The sequence below is a fragment of the Populus alba genome, chromosome 7 (assembly GCF_005239225.2).
Source record: "Populus alba chromosome 7, ASM523922v2, whole genome shotgun sequence".
NCBI lineage: Eukaryota > Viridiplantae > Streptophyta > Magnoliopsida > Malpighiales > Salicaceae > Populus > Populus alba.
The window spans coordinates 12,051,217-12,077,105 of NC_133290.1; the positions used below are offsets into that span (position 1 = coordinate 12,051,217).

The window sequence follows — 25,889 nt, forward strand, 5'->3', positions numbered from 1 at the left end:
TAAAACTGTGAAATTCAAGCATGGAGAAATAAGAGAAACTTTATGATGAATATTGGGAGTGCTATTTGGATTAGATTTGTCTCCCAGCAAAGGCCACAGCAGGGCAAATAAGGTTCTTTGACGTTGATGAGAATGTGCATCCAACTAGAGACAAAGGGGTTTTGTGGGCCCTTCTCAAAGCCACCCGTCCTTTCTCTCATCATGCTTGCTCCCCATTCATCATGCCATTTCCCATACCCCATCCATATTCATGAAATCGTGGCCACTGAGTCAGCTTGCGAATTCCTGTTTTTTTTTTATATATTTTAAAAAAAAATTAAAATTTTTTTATTTATTATTTTATTTAAAATGATATTTTTTTAGTATTTTTAAATAATTTTAATCCGTTAATATCAAAATAATATTTAAAAATTAAAAAAAATATATTATTTTAATAAATTTTTAAATAAAAAATAATTATAACCATATTTTTAAAAAAGACACTAGAAGCCATGCAATTCTTGGGTCCACTCTATCACCTTAGGGCTTAGCCTCCATGCCTAGATTTACACCCATACGGGCCTTTTGTTTTTTTTTATTCTTTCTATTTTGTATTTAAATAATCTTGGTTTTTCATCTTGTTTAAGACTCTTTTTTGACAAAAACGTTAAGACTCTCCCTGTGATAAGTCAACTCTGAAAAAGTTACAATTTAGATGGAGTTTGTGGCAAATGAATATTTTAGGATATATAAATATACAGTGATAGTTGTTTTTTAAAATAATTTTTTAATTAAAAATATATTTAAAAAATTATTTTTAATATTAGCATATTAAAATAATCAGAAAATATTAAAAAAATTAATTTAAAAAAATAAAAAAATTAATTTTTTTTTTCAAAAACACTTTTAAAATAAAATAAACAAGTTCTTAGTCAGTCATTACATGGCTATGGTTTTTTTAAAATGATGAATTCTTAAAAAGAAAAACATTAGTACTAAGGAATAAATAAAGTAATTGATGGCATCAAATAAAGAAAACCTAAAAATACTTCATAAAGAATTGTCATAGGCTTTTAACCTAGAGAATTCATTGTTCAAGTCAATTTATTTCTCAAGTTTCTGTTGTGGTCGTATTAATGAATTTAGTTTTATAAATATCATGCTAACTATTCCTAAGCTGTCATTGTTTTTTTTTTTAAAAAAAAAAAAAAAAAAAAAAAAACCCTAATCCTTACTTCATTTGATTAATGGGCTTCAAGACCAAATTGTGGAAAAACAAGCTTGAGGGCGTTCGGATTTTAGAAAGCGAACTTTGGGCCCTCGGATTGAAGATACTCTTAGAATCACCGACTCTTGGTGTTCTTATTTTTATTATTGTTCAAGCTAAGACAAAATGCAACTATCACCTGGATTTGTCATTACTTCAAATCATTTCAACGCGGGTTTAACAGAATGGACATGCTTAGTAAAACATAGGATATTACCTTTCAATTTTATTTTTTTTTAGTTTGAGCCTTCTCCTCTTTTCATATTTGTTGAGTACAACTATTTTTATTGTGTTTTTTTTATTTCATGATATTATATGACTTAGAATATGTTTGTTTAAGAGATATGCCCCGTGAAAAAACATGTATTGCATGTTTTTCAAAAGCGGAGCACCTCACAAGCAAAAAATCTATTAGTGTCACATTTATAACGTTTCCATTTACATTTATGAAATTAAGTAATAAAAAATGTGACTTTTATTTTATTTTAATTAATTAGGTTAGTTTAGTTTTCTTTATTAATTCTATTTCCATTTATCATTTAATTCTCACCAAAATGAAAGAGTTATTGTGGGTTTCAAAAAAGAATATAGAGGTACTAACTAATTATATTATGATAAAAGAGACATATACAAAACAAAATAAAGAGTTCATATATTGATGCAGGAGTTTTTTTTAAAAAAAAATATTTCTCTAAGTTAATTTGATTTTTTTTATTCTCTATGATCATGTTTTTCTAGTTTTTATTTATTTATTTATTTATTTATAGACAACAATTTTCATATTTTATTTTTCCCATTAATATTATTTTTTTTTCTTATTTTTTTTGTATATAGTCATGATATTATTGATATTTGATGGTCTTGACTTGTAAGAAACCTTGATATCATTTTCTCTCATCAACTATAGTTAGTATTAGAGACCAAACATTCTGAGTGATTTTGATTAGAGGTTCTAGAGAACATGTATCAGAGCTTATTGATTTCTAGCAATTACCTACCGCGTGATGTTGAATAACTTAGTTGAAAAAGATTATAGAACATAACGTGCTCGTGTAGAAGAGAATAAAAAGGTTTTTTTTGAAAAAAAAGATATGTCATAACTAGGGTGTTGTTTTCATCAACGTCAGATGTTATTATTGAAAGTTTTGGATGTAAAGCTCGTGTTGAGATGACATGTACAAAGATGTTGGGTCGGGGATCTATGATGGGGAATCCCATATAAAATATTTATGTTAGAGACCTATGATGGAAAAGTCAGCACAAATATATTATGGATTCATGATGGCGTGACTCATACACAAATGGATGTTCATGGTAAAAAAATAATTTTTGACCGAGATCTAAACTTGAGGATGAATTCTTTGCAACTTAGGAAAATTGATGAAGGGGTTTTTAAGGGAAAATAAATATTTTTCATAATTAATTAATTTTAATGTTGTATCATTATGTTTTTGTAATTTTTTTTCTCAATTGAAGATAATAGTTTTCCTATTTTATTTTTTCTATTCGGTATTATTAGAATTTTCTAGTTTTTTTTTCCTATATAAATGATTGTAATAGTTTTATAACAAGTGCGACGTAAACGAATAAAATTAAATATTCTAAGAGTCTTCATATAATTATGATATTTTTAGTATTTAAAGGTTTTAACTTGCAACAAAATTCATTTTCTATCGCTTTCATGTGGTTAAGGACTCAATCAAATTTAAGGTATGTTTTTGAGAAGTTTTCAATATACTAAATTTGGATAAATCTATTAAACATTAGTAGTTTAGAAGAGGCTTAAAAATGCATACTATCATATGATTAGAATGGCATGGTTGAGAATAATTTATAAATTGGGAACACGATTAAGACTTGAAAAATTCTATTTAGGACTTGGTTGAGACTAGCCAAATAGTCTAGTGACTAATTTGGAGTTTGCCTTTGTCTATAAGAGGACAAGGACTATTTCAAGGCCTTTTCTTACAGGGATTTAGAGATAACTTGAGGTGGTTGTAATTACTACACTAGGAAATGTATCTCCACCCCCAAAAAAAAAAAAAAAAAAAATCTGAGTCCTAGCATGTCCTTTAATTTTAACTGTAGTAAAAGGATGGAATTAATCATAATGTGTATCTAGATTGAATTTTGAATGTCATGATCACTAACCATCAAAACAAAAGCGAATAATTACTGGACAGAAAGATATAGTAATTCAAACGACAAGTAGCAATTTTATTGAATAAAAAACGGCTACCTTTTGCAAAAAGGGATGGGAAGAATAACTTGTAGAATTGGAAAAATACTCGGCATAATCAAGTAAAGATGTGATTACAAAGACTGGCTACACTTTCGGCGAGTCATTTCCAAGTAATTTTAATGCTCAAGAACAGGATCACGTTTTCCCAGCTTCAAGCATAGTAAAAATCATGCCAGCAATAATAAAAAGTAAAACATCAAAAAATAACCGTCTAGTAATTCATCTAGTAATAAGAATTTGTGATTAATAAATTTATTTCTTCTATAGTATTAAATTAAAGCTCTATGATTGTTAATATAATAATCATTAAAAGCTTATATAATTATTAATTTTAAAATTTTTAGAATTAATCGAGGTATACACAAGCTAATCTGTACATTCCTATTAATTAATAAATAAATAAACGTTAAAGAACCAACCGTTAATGTCAACTGCAACCATATAAGGAAGGGAAATGATTGCGGGATCCATTAGGTTTCTCAAGAAATATCTTTACGTTTTGAAGGTTTATAATAAAGGAAAGATTTGAATTCGGAAATTTGTAAAATGAAAGAAGATTTTAATTCCAAGTACATTTTGTTTTAGAGTATATTTTGAAAAAAATAATTATGTTTTCTTTCTGTTAGAGCTTTTGATTTATGTCTAGTATGTTGAATTTATTCAATCTGTAGGCAATTAGCAATTACTATTATTATTATTATTATTATTATATTTTTAATCCAACTAGCTAGTATCTCTACGTCTTTAAAAAGAAACTTGACAGCAAATTTAGGCGGTGATACAAAGATTCATCATAAACTTATGAAATTTCTTAAGGTGTTTTTTCAAAATGGGCATCATATTCAACACTATATATTCTGTCTCCCTTTCAAGTTGTTTTTAGAAAAATAGATATTGTTTTAGTTTTTTATTTAATATTATTATGCTTTTTTAAATTTTTTTCTATTTAAAATAAATACTTTTTCTAATTTATTTTTCATGTTTAACATTATTAGAGTTTTCTAATTCTTTCTATATAAGAGATTATAATAGTTTTTTTTACCAGTGAAGATTTAGATGAATAAAAATTAAATATTTTAATTATTATCTTATATGTTGTTCATCTTTAAAGATTTTGATACATAACAAACCACTTTATACGTTGGATCACCTCCCCCACTATGTATATAATTTGGATTCATTCTTAATTAGAAATTAATATTTGTAAGTTGTAAGAGAAAATAATTATCGATCGGTTTCAAGACTCTCGAATTCTAAAGCTACAGTGGGAATGAACTCATTTATCCATTATTATTTTATTTTTATTTGCTAGTTTTGATATTTTTATTTCTTTTCTTTGTTCAAGGTAAATCACTAAAAAACATTCTTCGAGTCTTAAAAACCAATTATGTAGGAAGATATTTTAAAATTTACAAGTTATATCAAAATTAAAAAAAAATCAATTCTTATATTAAAAATAAATTCATAAAACAAAAAAACTTCACACAGAATGTTAGGATTTCCATGCTTGCGATACTTTGCCAGAACATGTGGGTTTGATTATGGGCTTGTATCTCAGTTTTGAGGGCTTGATTAGGAGTTTGCTTGAAAAAAAAAAATCCATTAATTTAAATGAGAGAAGTGGAAAAAAGTGTACGGATGAAAGTGAAGTATTAAGTATAAGGAAATATTAACTTGTGTCGACCTCTCTTCTTAATTTAATAATCTAAGTTATTTAAAGGTTTTGATAATGTGGTTAATCTTGAAAATTACATGAAAATTAAAATATCATTAATCAAGAAAAAAAGTATCTATTAAAAAAAAAGTCAGCGGTAGCATTAAGATTATTTGTAAGACAATATGGCACTCCACCTGCCTAAAAATTTGTATTTTGCAAATAATTTGTGAAAAAAATAAAATATATTAATTATACAATATATTGTATATGTAGGCAAGGCGCCAAGCTGGCGCATTCTATCTTCTCAAAACTTGAAAAAAATACACTGGACGGGTTAAAGAAAAATGAAAAGCAGCAAAAGTGTTGTTATTTGGGCCATGTGGCCCAAACGGCAAGGCATGAAAAAAATTTATATACCATCAATTACAACCGTGGCTCTGCTTCCTAGTACAAAGAAGGATTCATAGCCCACCGTTTTTTTTTTAATTAATATGAACTTTTGAATCAACTAATATATATCTTAATAAATTGCACAAAATCTAAAATTAATAATTATATAAGCTTTCAGTAACTCTGAAAGAACTCAAATTTATAATTATTAAAAAATAAATTTAAATTCTGATCAATTAATTTTTTCATGGTTAATTTAATAAATTATCTTCTTTTACCACCGAATAAGAAAACATTAAATAACTTGCCTCAATATGACTTCATTTTCTTTTTTTAAAGTATCTTAAAGCATACAAGCGAGGTAGGTATGTGACGCTCATTAAAAAGTAATTAAATTTGTAGATGAAAGCAACAATTTCTTAATCTCTATTTTCTCAAAAGATAAAGAATAGCTGTTGAAGACGACATCAATTTTGGCTGTGCTTTCCACTCGAGTTTGGTACGAGTTTTCTGCGCTTGAACAATATAGACTGTCTCCCACTCCTGTTCTCGTCCTGTCCTCTCGGAGCCACTATGAACGACTGCAGAATTTGATTGGATTGTAAGAAATAAAGTCTCTCTGTCTGTAGGGTGAAAATTCAGCATGTTTCTCATTTATAATCCAGTCCAACTGCATTGAATTGATGAAATACGATGAATATATGATAAATCCGATGAACTATCGTCACAAATCGAAGAAATTTTCCTCCAAGAAATAGGGGAGGCATCCACGACTCCATTTATAAAATCAAGAGGCCAGCTATACAAAACAGATTGAATGTTTTTATAATGACATGATGTCTCTTCCCCATAACACAAGCAACTTAAACTAATATGCAGCTTGTGCACGCCCTTTAAAGCACATGCACAACTTGTTGTTTGTCTTTGGATTCACTCGATGGATCTGATTGTTTTAATATTACAACCTGTGCACAACCCTTGCACTACATCACACCTACAACTAGCAACAACCAAGTTGCTCAACATCACAGAAGCTCTTTTCCACAACAGACTTCAAGGGAAGTTTGCTGTTACATGTCCGAAAATCCCAGCTGTTGTCTGGTCAATCATAGGGACACAGGGCCATGTCCCTTTTTCTCTCATAGTACTTGCTAAAAAGGGAAAAGGAGACATCGGATGGTCTCTTTTCGGAAATAAAATAGAGGATCTTGCTTTGATAAAGACTTCGAAAATGAAACAAGAGACACTCACATTGGTACTGGTGAATTTTGCGGGGATTATGCAGAGAGCTGATGAGTCTTTGTTGCCAGGAGTGTATAAAGAAGTGGGTGCAGCTCTACATACAGACCCAACTGGGCTGGGTTCACTCACTTTGTTTAGATCAGTAGTTCAGTCTTCTTTCTACCCATTAGCAGCTTACCTTGCTGTGCATCATAATCGTGCCCATGTCATTGCTCTTGGTGCTTTTCTTTGGGCTGCTGCCACCTTCCTTGTTGCCATATCCTCTACTTTTTTACAGGTTCCTCTTGATCTCTCTCTATCTCTTTATATGGAGATTTTTATTTGGCTCTTTTATCTTTCTTTTTTGAGTGACATTTTATAGTTGTTCTGGCTATCTTAGTTGCGATTCTAAGAAACCCATTTTGGTGTGCTTTAATGGTTACATGAGAAGAAACCCATTTTGCGATTCTCAGGTGAAATCTTACGTGCTTGTTTGGGAAAACGATGTAGCATTAGATTCGGAGACTCTTTCTTGTTGCATCACTTGCTAGCATCTCGTGATATTTTTTTAGGACATTGGATTTGTACAATTATTCCAATAAAGGATTGCCACTGTACGATATTTTCACTTCCTAGAATGTTGGAAAGTGGACAAATCATTCGATGGGTCACACATAATCCCAAATGGTTAATTTGGTGGCTCTATTGAGATTGCGATAGATTCATGTTTGATAGCAGTACATAGAACAAAAAAATAAAAATAAAAATCAATTCTTATATTAAAAATAAATTCATAAAACAAAAAAACTTCACACAGAATGTTAAGATTTCCATGCTTGCGATACTTTGCCAGAACATGTGGGTTTGATTATGGGCTTGTATCTCAGTTTTGTGGGCTTGATTAGGAGTTTGCTTGAAAAAAAAATCCATTAATCTAAATGAGAGAAGTGGAAAAAAGTGTACGGATGAAAGTGAAGTATTAATGGTGTTTTTGGTATTGCGGTTGCTGTTGTGGTTGTGGTTTTAAAAAAGTAGTTTTATAAAAAATACTTTTAGTTGAGGTTGGTTTGAAAAAATAAGTGTTTTGTTAAAACTGTGGTTGAAATTGAGGTTGAACAAAAAGTAGTTTAACGTGTTTGGTTAAAAAAATGCTTTTCAAATTGAGGTTATAAAATAATTAATATATACACACACACACACACTAATATTAATGATTTTTAATTTAAATATTGTAGATTTAACTACTGTTATTACATCATGAAATAAATAATATTAATATCAAATATTTTTTATTATTTCATTAAACTATATTTAATGTCATTACATACGAAATCTATCAAATAAGGACTATATTTTTCATGGTTTCTTAAGCGCGCAGCAACAAAAACTGATTTTTTTAATTTATATAGTGTTATTAAATAATAAAGATTGTGATATATTTATTATTGGAATTGCGATCAAATTCTATAAATACTACGTCATCATGTGATATTTTTCTAATTTATGTAGTGTTATTAAATAATATTAAATACTAGTTTTTCGAGTAAAACACAATTTTTTTAAAAAAAATTACAATTTCATCACGTACAAAAGTTATTCGACAACTACAGTTTTCATGATTTTTTTAGCGTGCAATAAAATTAGGTAAAATATTATCATAAATAAAATTGAGATTACAGTACGAATAAATTTAATTCATCTTAAACTAATTTTAAAAAAAAAACAAAAAAAAATATTATTTACGATTAACTGCACTGATTTTTTGGAGGAAAAAATAAACTTTGCTCACTGATTTTTTAAAAATAAATAAATAAATAAACTTTTTATACTGATTTAAAAAAAAAAAAAAAAAGACATGGTGAAAGTGGAGCATGGCTCCACTGTTAGTACCCACGAGAAGCAACAAAATGCTGCTTCTCAATTCCTGCGGCTGGCCAGCAGAAATAATGTGGACCCTACCAAGCAAAATCAATTTTGCTTGGTTACCAAACATTAAAATGTGTGACTGCGGGTGAACCTCACCCGTAGCCACACTACCAAACAGCACCTAAGTATAAGGAAATATTAACTTGTGTCGACCTCTCTTCTTAATTTAATAATCTAAGATATTTAAAGATTTTGATAATGTGGTTAATCTTGAAAATTACATTAAAATTAAAATTGAAATATCATTAATCAAGAAAAAAAGTATCTATTAAAAAAAAAAAAAGTCCGCGGTAGCATTAAGATTATTTGTAAGACAATATGGCACTCCACCTGCCTAAAAATTTGTATTTTGCAAATAATTTGTGAAAAAAATAAAATATATTAATTATACAATATATTGTATATGTAGGCAAGGCGCCAAGCTGGCGCATTCTATCTTCTCAAAACTTGAAAAAAATACACTGGACGGGTTAAAGAAAAATGAAAAGCAGCAAAAGTGTTGTTATTTGGGCCATGTGGCCCAAACGGCAAGGCATGAAAAAAATTTATATACCATCAATTACAACCGTGGCTCTGCTTCCTAGTACAAAGAAGGATTCATAGCCCACCTTTTTTTTTTTTTTTTTAATTAATATGAACTTTTGAATCAACTAAAATATATCTTAATAAATTACACAAAATCTAAAATTAATAATTATATAAGCTTTCAGTAACTCTGAAAAAACTCAAATTTATAATTATTAAAAAACAAATTTAAATTCTGATCAATTAATTTTTTCATGGTTAATTTAATAAATTATCTTCTTTTACCACCGAATAAGAAAAGATTAAATATCTTGCCTCAATATGACTTCATTTTCTTTTTTTAAAGTATCTTAAAGCATACAAGCGAGGTAGGTATGTGACGCTCATTAAAAAGTAATTAAATTTGTAGATGAAAGCAACAATTTCTTAATCTCTATTTTCTCAAAAGATAAAGAATAGCTGTTGAAGACGACATCAATTTTGGCTGTGCTTTCCACTCGAGTTTGGTACGAGTTTTCTGCTCTTGAACAATATAGACTGTCTCCCACTCCTGTTCTCGTCCTGTCCTCTCGGAGCCACTATGAACGACTGCAGAATTTGATTGGATTGTAAGCAATAAAGTCCCTCTGTCTGTAGGGTGAAAATTCAGCATGTTTCTCATTTATAATCCAGTCCAACTGCATTGAATTGATGAAATACGATGAATATATGATAAATCCGATGAAATATCTTCACAAATCGAAGAAATTTTCCTCCATGAAATAGGGGAGGCATCCACGACTCCATTTATAAAATCAAGAGGCCAGCTATACAAAACAGATTGAATGTTTTTATAATGACATGATGTCTCTTCCCCATAACACAAGCAACTTAAACTAATATACAGCTTGTCCACGCCCTTTAAAGCACATGCACAACTTGTTGATTGTCTTTGGATTCACTCGATAGATCTGATTATTTTAATATTACAACCTCTGCACAGCCCTTGCACTACATCACACCTACAGCTAGCAACGACCAAGTTGCTCAACATCACAGAAGCTCTTTTCCACAACAGACTTCATGGGAAGTTTGCTGTTACATGTCCGAAAATCCCAGCTGCTGTCTGGTCAATCATAGGGCTACATGGTCATGTCCCTTTTTTTCTCATAGTACTTGCTAAAAAGGGAAAAGGAGACATCGGATGGTCTCTTTTCGGAAATAAAATAGAGGATCTTGCTTTGATAAAGACTTCGAAAATGAAACAAGAGACACTCACATTGGTACTGGTGAATTTTGCGGGGATTATGCAGAGAGCTGACGAGTCTTTGTTGCCAGGAGTGTATAAAGAAGTGGGTGCAGCTCTACATACAGACCCAACTGGGCTGGGTTCACTCACTTTGTTTAGATCAGTAGTTCAGTCTTCTTGCTACCCATTAGCTGCTTACCTTGCTGTGCATCATAATCGTGCCCATGTCATTGCTCTTGGTGCTTTACTTTGGGCTGCTGCCACCTTCCTTGTTGCCATATCCTCTACTTTTTTACAGGTTCCTCTTGATCTCTCTCTATCTCTTTATATGGAGATTTTTATTTGGCTCTTTTATCTTTCTTTTTTGAGTGACATTTTATAGTTGCTCTGGATATCTTAGTTGCGATTCTAAGAAACCCATTTTTGTGTGCTTTTATGGTTACATGAGAAGAAACCCATTTTTGTGTGCTTTTATGGTTACATGAGAAGAAACCCATTTTGCGATTCTTATTTCTTAGGTGAAATCTTACGTGCTTGTTTGGGAAAGCGATGTAGCATTTAGATTCGGAGACTCTTTCTTGTTGCATCACTTGCTAGCATCTCGTGATATTTTTTTAGGACATTGGATTTGTACAATTATTCCAATAAAGGAATGCCACTGTACGATATTTTCACTCTACGTAAAGGATTTTATCAACAGAGGATCAGAACTTATCAACACTTCCTAGAATGTTGGAAAGTGGACAAATCATTATTCGATGGGTCACACGTAATCCCAAATGGTTAATTTGGTGGCTCTATTGAGATTGCGATAGATTCATGTTTGATAGCAGTACATAGAAATCTGAAGTGCTATGAACTCTTTTGTTGAGCCACGCTGTTATTAGAAGCAATGGATAATTAATATAAGTTCAAAATGATGGTGCGTATTGGAGAATTTGACGAGAAAGAGCTGAATTCGTTGCAAACTCTTCAAGGAGATTGGTGCTTTTTACTCTGTGCAAATAACAGTGTTAGATAACTCCTGTATTTCTTTGCATGTCTAGTGCTTAATTTTGCATCTGATCAATTAATTAGGTGGCAATTTCAAGAGGTCTAAATGGGATCGGACTTGCCATAGTCATGCCTGCCATTCTGTCTCTTGTTGCCGATTCGACCGATGAAAGCAATCGCGGTATGGCATTTGGATGGCTCCAGCTAACAGGAAACCTTGGCTCCATCATTGGAAATCTCTGCTCGGTACTACTAGCCACAACATCGTTCATGGGGATAGCTGGTTGGAGAGTTTCTTTCCATTTGGTTGGAATAATAAGTGTAATAGTTGGTGTTTTGGTCTATCTCTTTGCCAAGGATCCACACTTCTCCGATACTGATGGTAGAGCTAAAGATAAAACTCCTCAGACTTTTATTTCAGAGTTCAAGGACCTGATCAAAGATGCGAAGTCCGTTGTCAAAATACCAACCTTCCAAATACTTGTTGCTCAAGGTGTCTCTGGAACATTTCCTTGGTCAGGTTTATCATTCGCTCCTATGTGGTTAGAGCTTATTGGATTCTCTCATAAACAAACAGCATCCCTCCTGAACATTTTTGTAATCGGTGGTTCATTCGGTAGCCTGTTTGGAGGAAGAATGGGGGATATCCTTGCCAAACGCTTGCCTAATTCTGGGAGAATAATGCTATCACAGATAAGTTCTGGTTCAAGCATTCCTTTAGCAGGGATTTTGCTTCTGGTGTTGCCATATGATCCATCAACAGCATTCATGCATGGTCTGGTCTTTTTCACCATGGGACTCTGCACATCCTGGAATGCTCCAGCTACAAACAAGTATGTATTCCTATTTCACTTAAAGAATTTTTCTTTTTCTTTGGCTTTCTTGCCTTGGGATTTGAAGGGGTGTAAAATGAGGAGAATCAAAATCATAGAAGCTTCTCATTGATCCATCTAAGTAGTACACATAACATGCACACGAGGGAGTTGTCAACAACTGTTAGTTGCTGTTGAAACAGGACAACCGTTACTATAAAAGATGACCAGTCACAAACCACAACACATTGATCTTCGCAGTGGACTAGGTTGCTTGCCCCAGAGCAGCTTTAGCCAAAGGATTTCCCAATTTCTTGCAAAATGATATTTAACGTAAATCCTCCTTCACCTTCATTAGATTAAGGTTATAAATTTTTTCCTAAAACTTGTAGAAAACTTTGATAGCTTGAAAAGGACCCTCGTGTAAACATTAATCTCAAAGCTTGGAATTTGCATGCGTCAGGGATTATGCTGGCCTTATATCACGATTATGCTAACCATTGGTACGTCTCACAAATTATTCCTGCTGCAAGCACTTGAGCAGCAATTACCCTAAGCGTGGCACATATGTTTAATGAATGGCATTTCCTTGTGAGCATTCGAGTATGTTCTGCTGCTCCAGGTGCCTAGAGCAGCGTAAAACATATGTTTAATGAATCTGACTTGTCTGACATATATTTGCACAGTCCAATATTTGCAGAGATAGTGCCAGAGAGATCTCGAACAACAATCTATGCTTTGGACAACTCATTTGAGTCCGTACTGTCTTCTTTTGCTCCCCCAATAGTTGGCATTTTGGCTCAGCGCTTGTATGGCTACAAAGTTCCCAAAACATCATCGGATTCTGTCGAAGTTGAAACAGATAGAGAAAACGCTGAATCACTTGCCAAGGCACTCTTCATGTCATTTGTCATTCCGATGTCAATATGTGTTTTCATCTACTCCTTCCTCTACTGGTCGTATCCAAGAGACCGGGAGCGGGCAAAGATGAATGCGTTGATAGAATCAGAAATGCAACAAGTAGAGGCTCAGGATTCTCCTTTCGGAGAAGAATACTCTCAGCTACATCTTTCAGAATCAAAAGGGCTTGATGGAAAGGAAACAACAGAAACTGATGTAGAAAATGGAAAAAACGATAAGTTGGATTTCGATGATGATAGCGACGACAAGGCTCTACTTTCAAGTAAACTAACATCCTCAGATTAGGAGACTGGTATGATTAGTGGTATTTAGTGCCTGTTTGAGGATTTATTTGCACTGAGTTTTAGTAAATTTTGAATTTTATTTTGAAGTAATTTTTTTTGATATCTGTAGATAATTTTTATATATTGATGTTAAAAATAAATTTAAAAAAATAAAAAAATATTAATTTAATGTATTAAAAAAAAACATTTTAAACAACAAATATTTCAAATTAATAAAAAAGCCATTAAAGTTTACATGATCAAGGGAAACTCTCTTTTGTGATCATGTTTATTATTATCTGAGCGCTACAAGTTTTCAGGCTCGAGTAACTCAGCAGATTCTATATCTATCTTTTGAAAGCTTCTCTTCATCCTTTATTTGTGAATCTTTCTATTTACAAGTTTCTTGGTTCTAAGCCTAAAGTCATGGAGAACAATGAGTAAAGTTATTTTTTAAAGTATTTTTTATTTTAAAATATATTAAAATAATATTATTATTGATATTAAAATATTAAAATGATTTAAAAATACAAAAAAAAATTAACTTATAACTAAAAACTAAAACTAAAAAAATAAACAGTATCTAAAACAGTCCTATTATAAATTAATTGGAATTTTGTTGACTGGAAATGTACCAAATTAAGACCATCTTTATGACAAAGTTGAAATCTTATTTAAATACAAGAATATAGTCTCGAACGTCGACGAAATCGTCAAACGGCAAACAAGTAAACAACCACTGCTTTGAATTTTATTAGGCGGCGCACGACATTACCTGTGAGAATTCTATTCGTCCTCTCATCCTATGTGATGATCTCTGACGAAAGTTTTGGGTTTTCAGAATTCAACACGGTTCAAGATCAAGAATCACATATGCTTTTCTTTGTAAATGCTTAATTAAAATTTAATTTCTGATAAACATTGAAGATCAGATCAAGAGGGAAATAAAGAAAAAAAGGCATAAAAATATCCAATATAGAATTGAGGAAAAGGGATATAACTAAGGCAAAAATGGTAATAACGCTCGAGTGGCTATCAGACATGGATTTTCTAGAATGATTCCACGTAGGATCCCAAAATTCTTGTCTCGACCTCTGAATTCCGATTGGTGGGTTCTGCTCTCCTCCGGTCCTTCTTTTCCTTTAATAGAAATGAAATAACTTGATACTTCAGAGATCAAATCCCCCCTTGTATCAAATTATCAATCCACAAAGTCAACTCTTCTTTCTCTCTAAACAGAGGATCCTCTGTTTTCTTCGGTTCCAAAATACAGAGGACTCTGATTTCAGAGAAACTTCAACGATGAAACAAGAGACTCTGACATTAGTGCTAGTGAATCTAGCAGGGATTATGGAGAGAGCTGATGAGTCGTTGTTACCAGGAGTGTACAAAGAAGTTGGTGCAGCTTTACATACTGACCCCACTGGTTTGGGTTCATTAACTTTGTTTCGATCCATTGTTCAGTCTTCTTGCTATCCACTAGCTGCATACCTTGCTGTGCATCATAATCGTGCCCATGTTATTGCTCTTGGTGCTTTTCTTTGGGCAGCCGCCACTTTCCTCGTCGCCTTTTCTTCTACTTTCTTAGAGGTTTGAGACTCTTAGTCCCTCTATTTGTGTTGTTTCTCTCTTTTTTCAAGATTTGTAAGTTGTCGTAGATTTGAAGCTTTAGTCTTTGTTGTAAATTTGAATGCCCCCCTTTTTTTTCTAGTTTTGTCGGTGCGGTCTCTGTTACAGATTCTTCATTTTGGGTTATTTTTCATGATTTTATTAGAGGATCTATTGATAGGTTCTAATGAATTTCTTGGTGAGGCTGGTTTGTTATACTTGGCAGAAGAATAGTTGAATATGTGAATTGCTGGGCTGCCTGGATTAGTCCATTTAATTGCTATATTACTAGGAATATAGGATTTTTCCAAATAAAATGAGGAAATTGGGTTTGTATTCCATGGATGTCATTCTTCTTTTACACTAGTTCAAACCTTTGATGAATAAATATGGCTATTGGCCTATTACCACAACACCAGCCATAGATTGCAGGTTCAACTTACACTATGACTGTCCTATCTTAAGGTGAGTAATGACCTGGATTAAGAAATTTCTTGAGCAGTGTTGAAATTGGGATTCAATCATGGGTATGGTTCTACGAATACTGAAATTAGACTAGTAAAAATGCTATTTTTCTGTGAGAAATGTAGTGAAGGAAGCATTTGTTGGAGAAAGTTCTCGATGAAAGAAAAATGAAGCAGTCATAGTTTTCAAGTCTTTATTAGAGATGTTGAAGTGTTATGTTGCATTCTTTCATTTGTTCTGCAGATATAAGAAGACTATGAAGGTAAGCTGAACAATTTTCTGGTTTGAAAAGCGAGTCCTTGTGGTTAAATTGGATACTTTTATCGGGAATCTTTTCGGCAAGTTGTATACTTTGTAACTGAACTTGGAAGAAGCAAGAAAAAACACTCTTGAGAATACGAAGCTCGCTATTTTTGGTGGTTTGAGTCTCCTGGATGGATAATCATAAAAGAAGAACTCCTGCTTTTCATGGCATGACCTCTTGCCTAATTTAATGCTCTCACATTTGGTTATCAGGTAGCGGTTTCAAGAGGTCTAAATGGGATTGGACTGGCCATAGTCACACCTGCCATTCAGTCCCTTGTCGCTGATTCAACTGATGAAAGCAATCGCGGCATGGCATTTGGATGGCTACAGCTGACAGGAAACCTTGGTTCCATCATCGGAGGGCTCTCTTCAGTTCTAATAGCCTCAAGAACATTCATGGGAATACCTGGCTGGAGAGTTGCTTTTCATCTGGTTGGAATAATTAGTGTAATTGTTGGTATTATGGTCCGCCTTTTTGCTAACGATCCACGCTTTTCTGATACTAATAGCAGAGCTAAAGACCAATCTCCCAAGTCTTTTGTCTCAGAGGTGAAGTACCTGATGAAAGAAGCAAAGTCAGTTATAAAAATTCCATCATTCCAAATAATTGTGGCTCAAGGTGTATCTGGATCCTTTCCTTGGTCAGCTTTATCATTCGCTCCTATGTGGTTGGAGCTCATTGGCTTCTCCCATGAAAAAACAGCAGTTCTCATGACTCTTTTTGTAGTTGCTGGCTCACTTGGTGGCCTGTTTGGAGGAAAGATGGGGGATGTCCTAGCTAAACGCTTCCCCAATTCTGGGAGGATATTTCTGTCACAGATAAGCTCTGGTTCAGCCATACCACTGGCAGCAGTTTTGCTTCTTGTATTGCCTGATGATCCATCCACAACATTCATCCATGGTCTGGTCTTGTTCATCATGGGATTTTGCATATCCTGGAATGGTCCAGCTACAAACAAGTATGCATTTCAACTCATCATCTCCCTTATTTTCTTTTTTCATCCTAGAGAGTTACAATCAACTGATAACATGGTGTTGAAATAAGATATCTGCACAAACATGGTTTCAAATAAGTCAAAGTCCAAGGTTATAATTGAAGCAGTGTAGCGAAAGATGGAAAATCAGGGTATCTCAAACTCTAAATTATAGCTCTAAATTGTAGAAAAAACCCGCTTTTCATAAATTCTGAATTCAATAATAATAATCTCTTTTGAAAAATTTACTTATAAACTTTAAATAGTGATTGGAACCAACTTAGTTAAATAAAATTAAATCAAATAGAATTCTTAATCCTAATTAAGTAAAGAATACAAAAATCACTAGGAAAACAATGAAAAATTAAATAAGTATTTTCTAGGTTTAATTTGAGGATCTTTTCTATCTCGCCTAGTTACAGCAAGCTCATCCATTATAGAACTGGGTTTGTAAAACATTTTAGTAAAATTTGAGCATAATCCAATAATCGTATTAAAAGTTTGTTTATTTCCATCAAAATACTCGTTTGATATGTCCAAACTTCTTTTTGAGCTTTGTCCTGTCTATTTGGTAATCTAAGTTTAAAATTCATAGACAAGCCATCCCATATATTTTTAGGAAAAGCTGAAGGCATATATAAAATAGTATTTTATGCTTGCCCTTTGGTAATTTATCAAATATAGCAATTTTACATGAACTTACTAATATCCCGTTTCAATTGAGGTTACTAATATATGTTATTGACAACAACAATATTCCTCTCTCATTCTAAGTGACTATCTAAGTTTTCTCCATGCAAATCTTGAATCACCTTCTCTTGTAATGAAGATAAGAAATGCAAAGTTGTTTACCTAGTATCATAAACCTATTATAAATTTGGAAATCATCAATGAGCATGTTTTGACACTTTCCCTCGACTCATTAAAATTCTCATCATGCTCGACAATTATTTCAAACAATCAAATCTAGTAATCTCTCATCTTAAGTTAACTAACAAGGTTATCTTTCTACTCAAAGCATTGACAATCTTATTTTGGACTCTAGATTCTGATTGGGAACTGTTGTAAGTAAATCACGCATCTCACATGCATATAATTACTAATTCAATTATATTTATATGGGAATTTTAATGCCTCATGATCACATAATAGAGCACAAATCCCTTGCTTATCATGTAAAGCTCCCATTTTCTCAGAGTCCTAAAAGTAATTTAGAATTCTTTATTGTATGTGAACCACTTTAATCTAGCAGGACTTCAATTTTTACCAAAGAATGTCACAAGTCTCTTCTCTCTTGAAACAATATAATTATAATTTCTACACCATAAGAATCACATTCAACCTCAAACAATTTGTCAAAATTTAAAAGTGTTAAAATTGAAGCGACGCTTAACTTTTCTTTAATTGAAACAAAGTTGTTTTCTACCTTCTCTCCCTAGTCAAACTTTCATTTCTTCGTAGAGAACTTTGTTTTGATAAGTTATGAATTCAACAACAACAACAATAATAATAATATCTTCTTAAAAATTACATACAAACTATTTAAATGATGTTTGGAATCAACCTAATTAAATAAACCTTTACAGAGTAAAATTATGTAGCCTAATTATGAAAAGAATCTGAAAATAACTAGGATGATGATGATGATGATGAAAAAAATTCTTCTAAGTCTAATTTAAGGGCTTTCTCGTTCAGCTAGTTACATCAAGTTAATTCTTTATAAAATTGGGCTTAGGCTTGTGGAATATTTTGACAAAAATATGAGTAACATTCAAGTATTGAATTAAAAGTTATGTATGTTTTCGTCAAAACACTAGTTTGACACCTCGGAAATTCTTTTTGAATTTTGCCATATTTTTCTAGTCCATATAAAAATCGGTAGATATAAAAATCCAGTTAGCAATCAGCATTTGATAATACAAACTCGTGAAGTTATCCAGTTTGCAATTAGCATTTGATAATACAAACTTGTGAAGATGTTATTTAATTTTCAGAAACCCAATTCCATTATATAACCTTAGCCTTTTCTCATCACCACCTTGGGTAGTCAGGTTTAAACTGCTTAGAATTAACTACTTCTCCTTCTATAAATTACACACTGCTGATATTATTAATAGAAGAAAAGATGTATTTGATGGAGCTGTCTAGCGCAATCGTCAACTAGTTTTTCCACGTCTTGATTTTATGTTTTTCTGCTGTGCATACAATCGTCATTAAAATAAAGAAATATATATTGTTATATGGCTAAGAACTGCAAAGAATTATGATCTGGATCTTGATGACAAATTTCTCTTTAACCATTCAAATCCCTAATGTTGCGTCCAGTAGCATGTCTTCCACTGCTGCATAAACTACTTGGTATTGTTCATGTGCTGTGAAGTCATGGGGACTGGTCGGTTTCCTACTTCCCTTGAAGCATTAGATAATGAAGTTAGAGTTTATATTCCCACGTCTAATTTGTATTATATTATATGTATAACTGGTGTTATAGTCCAATATTTGCAGAGATAGTTCCACAGAAATCTCGAGCGAGCGTCTATGCTTTGGATCGATCATTCGAATCTGTGCTCTCTTCATTTGCTCCCCCTACAGTAGGGATCTTGGCCCAGCATGTTTATGGTTATAAAACTCCCAAAAAATCATTAGACAATGTCAAGGTGATAACAGACCGAGAAAACGCTGCATCGCTTGCAAAGGCACTCTACACAGCAATTGGCATTCCAATGGCATTATGTTGCTTCATCTACTCCTTCCTCTATTGCACGTACCCAAGAGACCGGGAGAGGGCAAGGATGACTGCTTTGATAGAATTAGAAATGCAACAGTTAGAGGCAGATGATTCTCCTTTGAGGGAAGAACACACTCGATTGAATGCTTCAGAAACAAACGGACTGGATGGAGAGGAAAGAACCGAAATAGACATCAAGAATGGAATCGATGAGAGCATTGATTTCGATGATGATGACGAGGAGGCTCTACTCTATCGTCAGCTAACATTCTCAAATTTAGCAGACTGACGAGCCTCTCAAGCGAAAGCTGATGTTGCTGTTACATGATACACTCAGCTAATCGATATATACAGAAAAAAGTTACATTAAAACAACACTCATTTTGTATTCATTCATTGATTTGATGCTAGCTTGTGTTTCATTTTAATATTAGCAGGGCTGAGGAAAAAAATCAAAATATCAAGAATATCAATAAAACTTAACTTATCATGGTTGAAATTTTAAAATTTAACCCCGTTCGATTTGGTTCTTGTTTGGGATGTAAAAAAAAAAAAAAAAAAACACTTCCTTTTCTCTCCTTGCACGGCTGCCCCTTCAAAATCATCTTTTTATTTGTGTTTGTACAAGTAGTGCTTGTTTGTTATATGTTGCACTTATATTTCGCCAGCAAAAGCCCCTTTATCTTTCCTCCCTTTTTGTTTGTGGATAATTGCAACAGCTTAAAGGAGGATCTATCATTTTAATATTAGCAGGGCTGAGAAAAAAAATCAAAATATCAAGAATATCAATAAAAATTAACTTATCATGGTTGAGAATTTTAAAATTTAACCCGGTTCGATTTGGTTATTGTTTGGGATGTTAAAAAAAAAACCCGCTTCCTTTTCTCTCGTTGCACGGCTGCCCCTTCAAAATCATCTTTTTATTTGTGTTTGTACAAGAAGTGCTTGTTTGTTATATGTTGCACTTATATTTCGCCCCTTTATCTTTCCTCCCTTCTTCCTCATCCTTACTCTCTCATATTCCTTTCCTCTCTTGCAAACTTTACCTTCGGAATTTTTGTTTACTTTAACAAATAATATTCTAAAGTCTAATCTAATATGTGTTTATATCTAATATCATACTTTTAAACAAGTTGATAACATTATGATTTATCTGTAAAACAATTTTATAACTTATCTAAGACATGATGTGTAACAAGACTTTAAATTAAAAAGAAGGTCCAATTTTGAATTGATTGATTTATTATTCATTTTAATTTATATATATAAAGCCTACAACAAGATGATCATACACAACAAGATGATAATATCATAGCTAAGTGCGCATAAAGTGGGGAGTTTTCTTAAACCAATCCTTCGCCTAATTGAGATCATGAGGTGAGAACTTTTGCATGTCCATGCTTTTCCATAGGCTGAACGCATGAATCAAAAAAGCTTTTCATTGCTACATTGTAGAAAATCTCATTGAACCATGACGGGGATGATGATGCAGATGATATGGTGGTGAAGGTATCGTTCTATCGCTTTCAACTTCGGACTCTTGGTTGTCAATCTCATGATCCGACGACCCTGATCCTTCAAATGAAGTCTCGTAGTAGTCAATGTCATGGTCAGGATCCAACGCTGGAATTTGATCGTAGGTGCTCGGGCCAAATGGAGATGTCAATATCACATGGATCCCATATCGTACCACTTCACTGTTTTCGGACCTCAATATCACATGTAGTTCCAATTCATCATCTTCACAATATTTTTCCATTGCCATCTCACGTCTACTTATGAGTCTTAGCCACCTATCACGGAAATAGGGTCTTGCATGTGTGGCTTCGAACAATGGAATACCGTCTCTTTTATTTTTTAGAATAGCCTTGAATTCTTGATGCCCACCACCTGAACAGACAGCCCAAATAATCAAGCCTTCGAAAACTGGAGGTATATGAATTGATAATGAACTCCTTTCTCTACAATAGTTGACCCACTTTGGAATCATAGAATAATCGAAGGGTCTAAGATAATGATGATCGAAGATTCTCTGCATAAATATGGAATTTAAGGAATGCTGAGATATTAGACACTGATTAATATATATATGCGTGCGCGCGCCAATTGTGTGTTTATTTGTGAGCAAGAGAGAGTCTGAGAGACAGAAACAGTACCTGAAGAAGCAGATCCTTGGTAATTTTTTATAAATTACTCAGACCTTGCTTGTCATCAATCCCAATGAAATTGTACAGCCAATATTGAGACAGATATGGTGGTGCAGGTATTCCTCCATCTCTTCCAACTTCAGACTCGTGATCCCACTCTGACCCTTCAAATAAATCTGTCTTTTCAACTATCACATGGATCCCACATTCAAACACTCCAGCGTCTTCTCCCATATAAAGTCCCACGCACAGTTCCAATTCCTCATCTTCACAATGTTCTTTCATTGCCATCTCGCTTAGACTTATGTATCTCATCAAATTTGTAAGGACCGGAACCCATACGTATGCTTCAAACAATTGAATGTCGTTGCTTTTATTTTTTATACACAATTTGGCGGCACAACTAAGACCTATCAAACGTTGATAGACAACCCCAACAACCAAGCCTTGGAAAACTGGAGGTATATGAAATGATAATGAACTTCCTTTTCCTCGGTAGCTGAACCAATTGGAAATCATAGTGAACCTGTCTCTGTGGCTGAACGTATAGCAACGATTGAAGAGAATTCGATACCCATAACCACCGGAGCACAATGCCTATATATATATTTGATTTCAAGGAATGTTGAATATTAGACATTAATTAATGAAAATTTAGTGTGTGCAATTGTGTGCTTATTTGTGTGCAAGAGAGACTAAAATAGTACCTCAACAAGACTTCTCTTCCAATTTGATGACTTGTAGTCGAGAACAGAGCGAATAATCCAGCCATGAATACTTAGACCTTCCATGCCTTCAATCTCTATTAAATCCGGACACCAAAGCAGATTCAGAATTAGATATTTTTTTGCTTGGATTGGTAGTTTTACCCATTGCATTGATTTGCAACCATATGCTTCCAAATGTTCTAAATTTGAGGGAAGCTCTGGGATTGATACAAGATTGCTACTAGGGCTGAGCATTTCCGGTTCGGTCTGGTTTTTACATAAAAAAATTAACCAAACCAACATTATTAATTTTAAAATTTTAAAACCAAAACCGGTTCGAACCGACCAGTTTCGGTTTGGTTCGGTTCGGTTTTTGTTGTTCAAAAACCTGTAAAACCGAAAGCAAATCTCAGTGCCCGGTGCACACAAACTACAAGCAAATCTCGATGTCCAGTGCCTACAAATTACAAACAAATCTCGATTTCTGTTGTTCAAGAAAACAGATCTGCCCACAAACTCCAAACAAATTATAATATAATAATAAAAAAACAACAATCCACAAGATGCAGAGATAGACTTGAAATGGAGTTAGAATCTTAATCTTCAAAAAGTTAGCTCTTTTTATCTGTCCATCTATGTAGTTTGATTAAATAAATGCAGGGGTGAACTTAAAGAGATGAAAGATAAAGAGAAAGGGAGGGGGGCTACGGGGAGAGATGAGAAGCAAAGAGAAAAGGAGAGAAGAAAGGGAGGGGGGGCCTACGGGGAGAGATGAGAAGATGATGAGAGGCAAAGAAAAGAGAGGGGGATGATGAGATGGAGAGAAAGGGGGGCTGTTATGAGAGGGGGGAGGGAGGGGGATGATGAGAGGGAGAGACAGAGGGGCAGTGAGAAGATGATGAGAGGGGGGAGGGGGGGCGTCTACTGAAAGTTAGTTTAGGTGTAGGGTTTTTTTTATTTATACTTGTTTTTTTTTTTAAAGTGCTTGTATGGTTGAACTGGTTCGGTTCGGTTCAATCGGTTTCGGACTTTAGAAACCGAAACCGAACCAGAATCTTTTTGTGATTTTTTAATCGGTTAATTCCGTTTTTTTTTGTTCGGTTTTTTCGGTTATTTTTTTTTTCTAGTTTTTCCGGTTTAATCGATTTATCGGTTTTTTTGCTCACCCCTAATTGCTACAATGCTCAACCCTCATAAGCCGCAGCTTAAAAAGGATGCCGATGCCAGAAGGCAGATCGAAGAACTTGTTTCTTGATAGATCCAACTCTTCGAGAGAGGACAAACCTCCAAAATCAACATCATTAGTTGCACGTTCAGACAAACCATAATTAACAAGTTTTAGCCTTCCCAATACTCTCCAAATAGTGAAAGTTGGAGATAGAAGAAAAGCTGAAATCCAAGAAGAATTTGGTGAAGGCCAATATGGTAAGTTCCACTTCCAGTCCCAGTGTCCGCGCCATAACAACTTCCTCACACACTTCAAATGTCTAATTATAGAGACAAATTGCTCCTCGTTAATTCCATCTGCTAGAAGCGTAGCGAATGACTCAATATCACCCATGCATTCCGACAGCTCCTTGAGTTGTAAACACCCCGAAATATTCAAACAAACAAGAGACTTTGAATGTCCAATAGATTGATGCATCTCAACTAAACTTGAGCAACCTTCAAGCAATAGCTTCTCTAAACTTGAACTGTACAAGTTTGGTGTTTTAACAAGGTTACATGAATAACTGAGATCAATGATTTTTAGATTGTTGAGAATCTACAAGAGCAATGAAGAAAATAATTAAAAAGTAATCATCAAAAATTGTAACATGTAAATATAAATTACATAATAGACAAGTTTTGGGGCATTTTGGTGTGTTTGGCACCTTTTTTTCCTTCCATAGTTCTCTGATGTTACTGTACTTCATATCAATAACAACTACGTAGTCCAGTGAAAAATCGGATGGCAAAAATCTCAAAGGACATTCAAGCCAACAAATCCACGTCAACACTTTCAAAAGCCGTTTGAAAGATCTGGTGAGATCTGCTCCATTGATTTGCAGTAATTTTAAGAATTTCATTTTTGCAAATGATCTTGTGCTTAGTGATTTCTCTTCCGATCTTCTCACATCCAGTGCAAGGCCCTGTACAACTTTTGTTCCCTAAGAAAGCAAAAGGAAAAAATCAATAGAACTTTCAAATGATTGTTTGTAATAAGTCTGATAATAAAGATACAAATGAATGTGCTTTTCTATATGCATTGAGTTCTTACCATCTGCATCTTGAGTACTTTCCATGCATCCTCTTGACACCAAATTCTGCTCCTTTGTGCAGGATTTTCAGGTGACTCATCCTTAACGATCCCCCTTCCCGTCTCTCGTAATAGATCATGCATGCTTATCGTTCCAGAATCATCAACTTTAATCAGAGACCTTTCAATGAGAGTTCCGAAATCATCTTCTGGATTGCAACCATAACGTCCTTCTAGCACTTCTGCTACGTAATCTTTCTGTCTACCAATAAAGAAGCATCCAATATTTGCAGAGATCCCGAGCGAGCGTCTATGCTTTGGATCGATCATTCGAATCTATGCTTTCTTCATTTGCTCCCCCTACAGTAGGGATCTTGGCCCAGCATGTTTATGGTTATAAAACTCCCAAAAAATCATTAGACAATGTCAAGGTGATAACAGACCGAGAAAATGCTGCATCACTTGCAAAAAGGCACTCTACACAGCAATTGGCATTCCAATGGCATTATGTTGCTTCATCTACTCCTTCCTCTACTGCACGTACCCAAGAGACCGGGAGAGGGCAAGGATGACTGCTTTGATAGAATTAGAAATGCAACAGTTAGAGGCAGATGATTCTCCTTTGAGGGAAGAACACACTCGATTGAATGCTTCAGAAACAAACGGACTAGATGGAGAGGAAAGAACCGAAATAGACATCAAGAATGGAATCGATGAGATCATTGATTTCGATGATGATGACGAGGAGGCTCTACTCTATCGTCAGCTAACATTCTCAAATTTAGCAGACTGACGAGCCTCTCAGGCGAAAGCTGTGTTGCTGTTACATGATATACTCAGCTAATCGATATATACAGAAAAAAGCTACATTAAAACAACACTCATTTTGTATTCATTCATTGATTTGATGGTAGCTTGTGTTTCCTCACCAAATTTGATTCCTCAAGCTCTGCATTTTTCTTTCATGAAAGTTTGGGCGCGTTTTTCTTGTCCTCAAATGACTTAACTGTTCAATATCTTTCAGCAACTTGTTTGTGAATAATTGCAACAGCTTAAAGGAGGATCTATCATTTTAATATTAGCAGGGCTGAGAAAAAAAATCAAAATATCAAGAATATCAATAAAAAGTAACTTATAATGGTTGAAAATTTTAAAATTTAACCCAGTTCGATTTGGTTTTTGTTTGGGATGTAAAAAAAAATAAATAAATAAATAAAAACCCACTTCCTTTTCTCTCTTTGCACGGCTCCCTCTTCAAAATCATCTTTTTATTTGTGTTTGTACAAGCAGT

General features: G+C 33.6%; 3 protein-coding genes across 6 annotated transcripts; 2 read left to right on the forward strand and 1 right to left on the reverse strand.

Annotated features, from left to right (window-relative positions):
* Positions 1-6,574: 6,574 nt before the first annotated feature.
* LOC118043609 (uncharacterized) lies at positions 6,575-13,535 on the forward strand. Of its 2 annotated transcripts, none has more exons than XM_035051634.2 (3): positions 6,575-7,054; positions 11,513-12,261; positions 12,927-13,535. In XM_035051634.2, exons 1-3 carry the CDS (start codon positions 6,767-6,769, stop codon positions 13,444-13,446), a joined length of 1,557 nt encoding a protein of 518 aa, XP_034907525.1. In that variant the 5' UTR covers positions 6,575-6,766; the 3' UTR covers positions 13,447-13,535. The 2 variants fall into 2 exon arrangements, with proteins under 2 accessions (XP_034907525.1, XP_034907524.1); XM_035051633.2 differs by lacking the exon at positions 6,575-7,054 and adding an exon at positions 10,222-10,733.
* An 847-nt stretch (positions 13,536-14,382) lies between these two features.
* On the forward strand, positions 14,383-19,938 carry LOC118043421 (uncharacterized). 3 transcript variants are annotated; one of them, XM_035051392.2, is made up of 4 exons: positions 14,899-15,014; positions 15,741-15,759; positions 16,014-16,762; positions 19,269-19,938. In XM_035051392.2, the coding sequence occupies exons 2-4, from the start codon at positions 15,754-15,756 to the stop codon at positions 19,792-19,794; spliced, it is 1,281 nt and encodes a 426-aa protein (XP_034907283.1). In that variant the 5' UTR covers positions 14,899-15,014; positions 15,741-15,753; the 3' UTR covers positions 19,795-19,938. The 3 variants fall into 3 exon arrangements, with proteins under 3 accessions (XP_034907284.1, XP_034907282.1, XP_034907283.1); XM_035051393.2 differs by lacking the exon at positions 15,741-15,759 and having other exon boundaries at positions 14,383-15,014; positions 19,283-19,553; XM_035051391.2 differs by lacking the exon at positions 15,741-15,759 and having other exon boundaries at positions 14,393-15,014.
* Positions 19,939-23,527: 3,589 nt separating this feature from the next.
* On the reverse strand, positions 23,528-24,943 carry LOC118043518 (protein SUPPRESSOR OF npr1-1, CONSTITUTIVE 1-like). Its single transcript, XM_035051532.2, has 3 exons — positions 24,620-24,943; positions 24,234-24,509; positions 23,528-24,124 (listed from the first exon to the last, which is right to left on the reverse strand). The coding sequence occupies exons 1-3, from the start codon at positions 24,926-24,928 to the stop codon at positions 23,528-23,530; spliced, it is 1,182 nt and encodes a 393-aa protein (XP_034907423.2). The 5' UTR covers positions 24,929-24,943.
* Positions 24,944-25,889: the final 946 nt, after the last annotated feature.